Source organism: Ptychodera flava, chromosome 3 (genome assembly GCF_041260155.1).
Source record: "Ptychodera flava strain L36383 chromosome 3, AS_Pfla_20210202, whole genome shotgun sequence".
NCBI classification, from domain to species: Eukaryota; Metazoa; Hemichordata; class Enteropneusta; family Ptychoderidae; genus Ptychodera; species Ptychodera flava.
Window position 1 is genome coordinate 41,835,143 of NC_091930.1, and position 11,764 is coordinate 41,846,906.

General features: G+C 38.7%; 1 protein-coding gene across 1 annotated transcript; it reads left to right on the forward strand.

Moving 5' to 3' along the window:
- The first annotated feature begins 5,665 nt into the window (after window positions 1–5,665).
- Window positions 5,666–9,330, forward strand: LOC139126614 (uncharacterized). The gene is made up of 5 exons (XM_070692672.1): window positions 5,666–5,847; window positions 6,452–6,619; window positions 7,406–7,519; window positions 8,126–8,315; window positions 9,042–9,330. The coding sequence occupies exons 1-5, from the start codon at window positions 5,776–5,778 to the stop codon at window positions 9,158–9,160; spliced, it is 663 nt and encodes a 220-aa protein (XP_070548773.1). The 5' UTR covers window positions 5,666–5,775; the 3' UTR covers window positions 9,161–9,330.
- Window positions 9,331–11,764: the final 2,434 nt, after the last annotated feature.

Here is an 11,764-nt window from a genome sequence, read left to right on the forward strand (position 1 = left end):
TGCCAACATGTATAGTATACCGAGTTGTAGGTCACGCGGATATTATGATCGGGCGTCATGATGACAAGAGCCTGCGACCTCACGTCAGTTACGTTTGCCTTGAATGTACAATTCGCCTCGGAGTAAGATATTCTGACTCTGAAACTTTCTACAATATAAGATTGGCCTACCAATTATCGGGGATCGTTTTGAAGCTTACGGGGTAAATTAAGTTTACACCGGCTTAGTTTCAACTTGTGAACGTAGGAAATTTTCCCATACAGACTAAGGCGGGGATTACATTCATTTTTTAAATACCGGTAAAAATTGGGAAATGTGTTTCTCTAGTACCAATATTTGCAACCTTAGGTGACTTCACCCCTGATATTGATTCTTGACTAAGAAAAAGAAAAGTTGAACACTTGCATAAGAAAAGCTTGAGCAAAGGTTTGGCTTGGCGCGAAAGACCTAAATACCAGGCATAGTTCTCGTAAAGTGTTTTCGACGTAAACGGCCCAAACACTAATTGACCTTTAAGCAATATCATCGTTTCAAGTTTCTGTTTCATTCAATGGTACCGCTGAACAACATGGAAGTCAAAGAGTTAAGAAAGCAGAATGCTGTCAGCATCTTACAAATTGCACATTTTGCGTCATTTTTATTGTCGATGAAACTGTGGCCATACCGTCCTAGTGTAATTTGCTATATATTTGTGAGAACTTTTAGATTTAGGAAACCATAGCCAAAAATGTATGAAGCAGTCAAGGTAAAAAGCAACAAATAATCAACAATTTTGGTACCAATGACACTTGATTATCATATGCGAGAATAACCTCCGTATGGTGTAAAACACATGGAGAGAGAGAGAGAGAGAGAGAGAGAGAGAGAGAGAGAGAGAGAGAGAGAGAGAGAGAGAGAGAGAGAGAGAGAGAGAGAGAGAGAGAGAGAGAATGCCAAGACAAACTTAGCAATAAGGTAGCGGTCTCGGATTCTAAGGGCGCCTTGAGTTATTACGGCCGGGATTTGGCCGGCAAAATACCGGGATCACTTTACATTTGACAATTGCAAAGGGGGGATCATGTAATGTTCAAACAGCACAGAGGAGGTGGGGGTAAGTATCCCTCCCGTCAAAAGGCAGTTTCAGTGTACACAAATAGTCCGGGAAATAAGAACGATTCTCTGCATGATTTTATTCTCTGAAGTCATTTCACTGTAAATCTGAATAAAAGTATTATCTGTAAAATATAAATCTTGCATTGGTAACTCTGCTGTACAGGCTTGTCTTCCTGTAAATTGAGCACGCTGAGGGCAACGAACAATTATTATCAGCCTTTAACCGAGGTTGGGCAATGATTAGGTGCAAGCAGTATGTTAAACTGAAACCTGGCTTACAGTGAAAGGTTCCCCTGGTGCTGTTGCATAACACAACTGTTGATACTACCTGACCAATTTTAAGGAAGGAGGTGTATAAAACTTATCTAGATAAATACAAGATTGGAATATAAACGACGTTGTTTTTTATGCCAATTAGTAATGAGGAAGATATATATAAATATACCTTTTCGTATTAAAACTCTTAAAATAAATAAACATAAAATACTATAGTAAAGTATCCCGGATGTAGCATTATGGTGCAGTAACAGTGACATATCAGACTCTGACCTTTTTGCCGAGGAAGAGGATGATGATGTTGTAATCCGTGAAATTGGCAGCAGAACAAGTGATGGAGAACTTCTTTCACCTTCTGAGACACAGTATACAGAGTAAACAAATTCTGGAAGAAGAGCAGGATCTTGCAAAAAAAGTCTCTATTCCATGATGTCATAGCGTATCTATGGACCGGTAATGGTCAGTGTTATCATTCAAACTTGAATAAATACTTCCTCAAGCCATGTGGGGAGGGGGGTCAAGAAACTGCTGTCGTCTTAAGGCTTAAAAGGTGGGTCATCAATTTTTCTAGTAATGGGTGGGAGTTAACTTATTTTAACAGATGCACAAAAAGAATTTATTTTTGCGGGCCTATCTCCAGCCATACTAACTGAACGCTCCCTAATGCTTCAAGAAACTGAAGCTGACCCAACAAGTTGTTAATTGTAAGCACCTCTTTTACATCTTTATTACAGCAACGGTGACGACTTATAGTGTGCTCCCCGACCGATCACTTCCACTTCTAGAAAATGCACATCTTAGAAGTCTCCACATCCGATACATAATGTAAAGAATGAATGATTGTGGATACAGCTCTGAACATATTTTTACTTAAAGGTACTGTAGCGATGGTTTGTTCCTTGCCGATAATCTGCCGCTGCCTGCGCGCTGGTGAAGAACACAGCGCACCCAACGGCAGAAATAGGAGAAAGGGACCTAAACTTATTGCATCGATAGCCTGAATCTTCAATTATATTTATTTTTCTAGAGATTTCATATTGTGCATCGATATTCAGTGTTCTACTTCAAGAACCCCATGCGAAACATTACCTTTCACGCTAGTCATTCATCCTGTTGATGTTTCGCGCAGAACATCGACCGAGAAATTTAGCGATAATTGTCGAGATGTGGACAGTAAACGTCATCAGTTTTTGAGTATTGACGAAATACATGAAAGTAAAAAGTATACAAATGGCGGCCCTTGCGCTCTTCGCGATATTGACGACATGATGATTTAAAGAGCTTTTAACTACCACATGTTCCAATTTTGCCAAAGTTACCATGGAAAGAGAAAAACTCAGATTTTAATCACAGATATTAAGCGGGTGGCCGCTTTTTAAAAACAGCGCCCTCACATGGGCATTTTGAATACCGAGGAACGCCCTTTGATATATGGGCATATTTAGATTACAGGTGACTGTATACCTTTAAGCAATGTTTAAACAAAATTAAGGCAAAAACTTAATGAAGTATCTTTAAGTAAACTTTGTCAATTTTGCTTTGTAGGCTGCAAACACTGCATGCATGACGCATTTTATTCACCGTTGACCTTGACCTTTTACTTGACGAAGTTGGTAGTCCGCTACTGCATCAAAAACATTTCAGAGAGGTTTCGTTTCTGTTGTAAAAATCAATAATCCCGTTATGGTAATCTGGAAAGGTTTGGCCTGAGCTACCGTGTGACATTAATGTGAATCATCATGTGAAAATACTCGCATATTGTGAGGTAATGGCAATGTAGCAATAAGGCAACGTTGTGTAATTAATCATAAAAAAACCATGAATACATAATTACCCGTAGAAAGTACACGACTGTGTCACTCCATCCTTTTTGTGGAAATAATTGTCACGAAATTCAGTCTTTCATCTTTACAATAGGACTTTTCCTCACTAGTGTTGTCCTCTCGCTTTCTTCACGCTACTTTTATTTACAGTTACTCAAGTATGAACGTAACATTCCAATTAAGCAATTATTGCAATATCCAACTCGCAGCCACATCTTACCCGTAGGAAGAAAGAGTCAAGTCGTTTTCTCAGTACTGACTTTCAAGCCTGACAGGTCTTGTTTTCTAAATCAGTCACTTAATATCCCCGTTCCATAGTTTTGATCATTTTCATCGACCACATCCGGCTAAAACAAAGGGAAAAATGCCAGGCCAGTAACGTACCCAACCACACTTTAACATGAGCTTACGTGTAACCGTTTCAAGAGAAAGTAGTGACTTGCCAAATCCGTGTTTGTTCACGATATAATCTCCCGTAGGTAAGCCTAATTGGAATACGCATCTTGGCGGAAAATGAAATGTTGCTATTTATTTAGCCCGAACAACATCTACGATACGCACCGAAGCGAAAGCTTTCTTCAAGCCTTTTGTACACATGTGAATAAAAATAACCCGGCAAAAATATTAATTACCGGTGTATCGACGTCGCATGATCGCGTTGGCATGGAGCAGGATGTATCCGTGTGCGCTACAAAGTTTGTGACAGGCCTTGTTGTTACGGAGCGGTGTTTGCAGAAAGCAGTTGTCGGCCTGCGGCGTTTTCGTTTGCAACTTGTTGCAAGTTAATTTTATACCATTGAAGGGAGACGGAAACACTCAGCTATGTTTCCTTGTATGGACACTACAACTCATTATTTGTGTGAGAGTTTGGAAGATCGAGGCAAAAGATGAGCCGAGGGGTGGGAAAATGTTAAGAAGACAAAATAAAGATCAGTTATCTAGTAAAATAGTTACGAGTTTCTAGTCTCCGGGCTGGGTTCACAAAGTCTGGGAGCAGTTCAAAGTTTGGAACTTTTTTTCATTGAATAATTACTCACATTTCTCCTGTAAGCGCACAAAATTCGCAGTGTTCCTACATAAGACCGTCCTGTTTTCGAGTCCTGAAGCGCATAGTTCAAATTGTTACCTTGTGCGCTGATATATTTACTTGTGAGCCGTTGATTTCATACCGATTAGTAAACTTTAGAGACATCTCACAGTTAACAGAGTAACTTTTTACGGTTCCGCTTGTACATTGAATGTACTGCTATACCCAGTCGTAGTCGCTAGGTACGGTCGATTGAAAGTCAAGGTGATGCAACATGTCATTCATGACGGATGTGGGTGTGCGGTTTACGTGTATCACAGTCTCCGTGTCTCACCCCTGTGGTGCACCATGTGCTGACTTGTCGACATTAAAAACATGGCTACGCATTGCACACACAGAGAGGACAGAGAGAGACAGAGAGACAGAGACACAGAGACACAGAGAGAGAATGCAAGCTAACGAAAATGCCGAAGGTCGACAGATCTTCCTGTAAACGTGACCACTCTGTAACAACATAGTCTGTCACAAACTGTGTAATAAACACTGATACATAATGTTCCATGGTAACGCGATTATGTGACATCGATATTTTGCCGGATTAATTTATTTTTCAAAATTAGTATTAGCTAGTATCCCATGATCTCAAAAATTCAAAACATCTTCTGAATACTTAACATGAAATATCCCTTCTGTACGTGTAGGCGTAAAACATGCCCGGATTGTAATACCACGCCTGGATTCCCCGTAATCGTGCATATGGTTACATCCTGTAGTGTGCTAGCATGTGAAATCACCAATATTCAATAGCGGCACTTTTATTTCTCGCCGCTGGATACCGCAAAAATGTTATATTATCCCAGTTAGCACAGCTTTCACCAAACGTTCGACTGACTTCTCAAATGTACCCAGGTAGGTACGTGTTCTTTGTTAAAATAATTGTTCTGTAATGAAACACTGTTTTTGACGCTCGAATTTTTACATCGATTTTATGTTCCATCTTTTGGTGACTCATTGAGTAAATGAAGTTTTTTTCTAAGTCTTCTTTTTTAGAAAAAAACCAAAGTTCTTTTCCTGTCTTTGTGAGTTAAAAAAGATAAGACAGCTTAATGTACAATTGTCTCAAAATTAATATTTTAGGTAACTAGTTTTTCTAGTCCAGAACAGCTGTGAACGATGAAAGAAGATTGTAATAACTAACTATATGGCAAAGATGGTTTTTTCGATTCCTCTGAGAAAGTTCGAGTAAGAGATTAAAATGCTTAAAATGTTCGGTTCCGAGGCTTATATCTCCCTCTACTAACGTATCTGATCACTAGCTACGATTAATTCCAAACTTCCAAAGACTATCTCGAACCAAGATCAATTTACAACAGCTTGCACCAGAAGATTATGCAAGATGTCACGCCCGCTGTACGATAAGGAGGGGGGAAACTTTATTAAAACTGGACAAGACGTTAAAAAGTTATATTTTAGTTTCTTAATTAATTCTGTTAGTATATTATCTGAACTGAGCATCTTGTGGACGTAAATTTCGAACGAAACTTGAAAGCGCACATAATGGTATCCCGAAGGAACAATCATCGAATTGTGGCATTGCTGGTCCTTGCACTGACGTCATGTATTGCACGGGTAAGTAGCGTCTACTTCCTATGGCACTGTATGGTCTTGTTTTTCATTAAGTTGTATTCACACGAGTGATGTTGAAGTTACCATATAGTGCCCTAAAAGCCCCGTCGACATAAACCACTTGCTTCTTTGCAGCATTAGTGCATGACATGAGGTAAGGCGTGGCGGAGCTTAGTTGAAAGTCTGGTTCGCGATGATTGATGCTATATTATGATTCTTTCAAGCAGGCACGCACCATGACTGAGTAATCTATTCAATTTGTAAATATCTGAGAAGTCCCCTATCGATGAAACCTCAATACGATGGTCTTGAGTTTTTACTTTTTAATGCACGGATTGCTTTGTTTGGTAGATTATCCAATATATCCTACAGGTGCTTTTTCATTAAACCATTTTTAACAGACTATAACACTAACTACACTGAATAAAAATGGTGTGTTAATTTTTAGATGTCTTTCCAACAATTTCAGACAAATATGATGGCTTCAAAACACATGAGCAGTCGATTTACAGGCAGCAAAGTGTGGAAGATACAAACTTACAAAAACACTTCCATTAAGGTAAACAATATTGTCTCACTAAGTATCTGAAATATATGTACTTTCCAGAAATATCCCGTAACGTTGAAACATGGCAATGAATCTTACGAGGGTTCTATCGAAGTTAACGTCGACAAAGGTGAGGAGATCTACAAGACTGCCTTTGCTGTTTCAGATGATGGTTCGGAGGTTAGAGCTGGACCCGATGCCCCGTACACCGTGCGCGATGTCAATAAGGTTTGTTTTAACTTATGAATGCACAGTAATACCATGGAGAGCCTCAGAGAGAGAGAGAGAGAGAGAGAGAGAGAGAGAGAGAGAGAGAGAGAGAGAGAGAGAGAGAGAGAGAGAGAGAGAGAGAGAGAGAGAGAGAGAGAGAGAGAGAGAGAGAGAGAGAGAGAGAGAGATAGACAGACAGACAGACAGACAGACAGACAGACAGACAGACAGACAGAGACAGACAGACAGACAGACAGACAGACAGACAGACAGAGACACAGACATAGACAGAGACTGAGAGACAGAGACAGACAGACACACAGAGTGAAAAACAGAGGGACAGAGACAGAGAGACATAGAGAGAGACAGGCAGACAGAGACAGACGAGTGGGCGGGCAAACAAACAGACACACAGAGAGAAATAGACAAAGGGAGACGGACGGACAGACAGGTAGACTTGCTGACTATCTGACTGACTGACTGACTGGCAGATAATTTCTCATTTAATTTTTCCTTCAGTTTTACTTTTTTTTGGTTATTTTTCTAGTCTTCTTTGTGATGCATCTGTTTCATTCTCCTTTAATCCACACTCAGTGGAAGGTAACAGTCGTGTCTTACTTAATGCTGTAATCATTACTAGTGAAAACAACGATAATTCACTACCTGCAAATCTTTGTAGTACCACTTTTACTTTTTAATCGTGGAAGTAGTCATATGTCCGACTGAAATATTGACAAAACAGTTACGACGTCATAATATTGTTTATGATTAGAAAATGTACTTATTGTTTTATAATTGAAACAGAAATTGGACGCCTTAGTCGATGAAGCCAATGGAGTGTGTTACCTTTCAGGATACGATGCAAATACAGAGGTTAGTCCGGTGGATCTGAAGGCAATCATGGAGGCCGGTGAAGAAGTAAGTAAGATCGCAATAAGATGGAATTTGCGTTGGGGTCTGGGGCAGACGTAGAACTTCATCAATATGTTTTGTTCTACCATTTGTGGGGCCTCATTTTTAAATAGCTAATGGTTTCGGCGGTTTATTTGTATAAAAATTGAAGAAGGGTGAGGAAAAGCATACGTCCTTAATTTAGAGGCACTTGCTAACTTAACTCACAAAAATTAATGATGAAGACCGAGCAAAATCCGCAAGACCGTCTTTTTGTCCATTCGGTTAGTTTCGTTGGCGTTCGTTTGCTTGTTTGTTGTTTCCTTCAATATCATCAGATGTGTTTGAGCAATTCAGATTGCTGCTTCACTCAACTGCTCTGCAATTTTGGTGAAGCCTGGAGAGTACAAAAGCGGTACCTGACCTACCTGGTAAATTACGCGGGGGAGGGCTGGGTCACTACCACTTAATTTATGAGGATATAGCAGTCGGTTTGGTAAGGTCGGCGGAGCATGATCGTTTTAAATAATCCAATGGTCTAAACACTTTTTCGACACGCCGGGGAAAAAAATAATCAAATATATTATGGATGTGACCGAGGAAAATATCTGCCAATTTTCCTCATCCAAACAGGAAACAGATGAACAACTTGAGGACATGGAAATCAACAATGAAACCGATCAGATCTCTGGACGACCGCTCGAAGACGTTACGGCAATGTCTGTCGTTATAGGGCCACACTGTAAAGACAAAACAACCTATTGGACCGTACCTGTCGACGAGGTAAACGAGGAGAATTCACGGGCCGCAAGGTCTAGAAACGGTACGTCATGGTTTCTTTGATACAGCTTCCGAAACTGCCAACTTGTGACGTGAATGAAAACCATCAATCGGGCAATGCTTTGAGATACCAATGTCTTCTCACGACTTAAAGGCGAAATTTGTCTGAACTCAAGGTACCTCAAATTTCCTTAGATAGTCATCGCAATCTAAAAATTGAACAATATAGTCATTATCTATACCTCAACAATATTTGCTTGTGGCAGAATAGGCAAAAAAAATTGAACAGATTTTTATTAATCTTAAATTTCCGGCCGTTTTCAAAATCTTAACAAATTATGTAAAAAAACGGATAATGTTTTGTCAAAGTGGAGTGAATTCCTTTCCCGTCCTTTCAATGAGTTGCACTATATTGTATTTGTAAAGATTCAAATGTGTACATGCACCATTTTATGCTGTTTATCACTCAGTTGCATGGGCGCGGCCATATTTGGGTGCGGCACCACTTTATTATTTGCCATACTGAAACCTACCCATGCAATCCCACTCAGTGAAAAATTATACGTGAGTGAACGAACGTTTTTGAATAAGAACATTTCTGTTAACTAATTTTAATCTAAATACAAAATAATGACAATGATGTAACAGGTTGCAGCTTATATATATATATATATATATATATATATATATATATATATATATATATATATATATATATATATATATATATATATATTTATCATATGATTTGTATGTTTTGTACTTTTAGTAAAGCAGTGTCGCATCATTTCGACGATCACCGGCTACAAATATGTCAGAAGATGTTTCTTAATAATTTTCTGCTGGGAAGAGAGAGAAGGTTATACAAGACATATAACGAGATGTTAACATTATCGCTGTTTATGTTCTGCAATCGACCTTCTGTTGATTAGGTTTTCGAAATGCCTTGGCGTTGGATTTCACACTAGTCTTATTTCTTAATTTTGAGTAATGGTACTTTGATGTAAAATTAAAGTTGTTCTTACCTTGATGAACAATGACGTTGAAATAAATATAGTATGCAATAGCTTTCTCTAAGTCTACTAAAATATTTGGGAAACTTCCCATCCCCTTCTGTCTCTTTCTGTCTGTCTGTCTGTCTCTCTTCTCTTTCTCTCTTTATGTCTGTCTGTCTGTCTGTCTGTCTGTCTGTCTGTCTGTCTGTCTCTGTCTGTCTGTCAGTCTGTCTGTCTGTCTGTTCCTCCTCTCTGTCTGTCTGTCTGTCTGTCTGTCTGTCTGTCTGTCTGTCTCTCTCTCTCTCTCTCTCTCTCTCTCTCTCTCTCTCTCTCTCTCTCTCTCTCTCTCTCTCTCTCTCTCTCTCTCTCTCTCTCTCTCTCTCTCTCTCTCTCTCTCTCTCTCTCTCAGGACATTTTTATCAAACTCTACAAAACTGCGTTCGTAATCGTTTGTAATCTTCCTATGCCGTCCTCCGTTAAGCTATAACCAATCCCAACGACAAGAAAATTAAAATAGAAAAACAACAAAAGTGAAATACACTAATTTTATAAAAAATGTCCTGGATGGAGTTAAGGTGCAAAGTGATCTTGCCTTCATAACCACAGACAACTTTGTTTCTTTTCCTTATTTGGTGCGAAAACCTGCCTTCAAGTTAACACAAAGCAAGTAATTTTATTTGTGGTGTCTAATAGACTTTTCAGAATAATTTGAAAGACGCTATAACTAACATGTTTGCCAACGCGTTCTTAACATTTGAATTTGATGTTACTTGTAGCATTGATGAAGAATCAAATATAATAATTTGTACAACTGATATTGCCTTGCTTCTGTTCAAACATTTACAGATATGGTATTTCCCTGGCTCATTAAAAATGAAACAGATCGACCGACATGGATCAAGCCTCTGTCGTGACTATTATATTCTTTCGTCGTTTTCTCGTTTATCTCAGTTGTTTATAGTTAGGAAGTTATGGAAGTCATATGCGGAAATAATTTATTACATTAATGGTTTGACAATAAAAAATACAATTAATATTCCTGAAGGGTAAATCACAAATACTACTAACATAATAACAGCGATAAGGGTTATTTCTCTTATCTTCCCCTTGCATTTTGCCTTCCCTGCTCGATACATAAAGCTCGTCGCCCTTTTCAATTTCCTACCCATTGTGAAATACGACGGAGCTTCAGATTATTGCTGAAACTTGAGCCAATGAAAACCGATGCTGAAATTAAGTCTTCTTCGCAAGTATCACAATGGGTTAACCTACTTAGTAGGGAAGACGAACTTCTGTTTGAGATAAAATCTGTAGCCGACTTTAAAGATACTACTGAGATTCCATGACTATCGTTCTTCTGAAGTTCGGAGGTCATTTTCTTCTGAAATCACTTATTACGCAAATTAGAGTAAAATTTGTCAGCCGCACCCACTAAAAACTAATCAGTACTTGCCATTGCCCAAACAGAATCTACAAACCAGATTTGATTCAAATCTATTGAGCGATTCATGAAATATCAGCTGCTGCTATAATGGGGTGCTATACGAGTTGACATGCAGCCTCGACATGTGTAATTCATGGAATTACTGTCATCTGTCCTCAAAGTGACATTATTTCTACGATGATCATATTTTTTTTATAGTTAATAGGTACGTCATCGGACGTGTTTTTTACATGAGATCAACCACAGAATCTTATCCTTTTTTTATTTGTTGGGTTTTAATCTTTATAGATTAGTTTACTTTTGTATACTCAGCTCAATGTATTTAAGATCACTTCAGCCATGCAGGAACCAAATCATTCCCAATCTTTACTTCTTCTATACTGTTTACCAGCTAAGCTCTGTCCAAATATTCAAGTCATCCATTCAAGTCAAGATATTTACATAGATATCTCGAAATATCTGTTAAAGGGAAATTCTATCGATTTACTTAAATATGGACGTGTTCAAAATGGTCATTTTTCACTGACGTCTCAGCTAGAAGCTATAACAGGCCTCTGCTGACTCTCTCACCGCCAAAAAATCACAACAACATGCAAGTTGCATTCCTTCATTTCGAAATCGTGAAATTGTGTATTTATTATATCTGTAAGCCTCACAATGGTTAAAACTCAAACAAAGCAAAATATAGACAAGCGCCGTCAACGCATTTAGCATCTCCGGTGACTATGGCTGCAGCTGAAATCGGGACATCTTTTCTTGGCCACCGCCTACGCACACTACCAATTGTGAGGACTTATTTTGAAGCTTATCGGGTAAATTAAATATTTATCGGCTTATTGTTTTAGTTTTTTTGAAAATCGAGAATTTTACTTTTCCCGTAGACATAACACAGTCAGGACTGCTATTTTGAATTTCAAATATCCAGATAGGTAAACATAGGGTAAGTTATTTCTCTGGGACCAACATTTCCAAGGTAAACCTCGATTTGGATTCTTGATTTTGGAAGTCTAGAATGGTTGACAGTTTGCTTGAGAAAAGCTACAGCAAACGTTT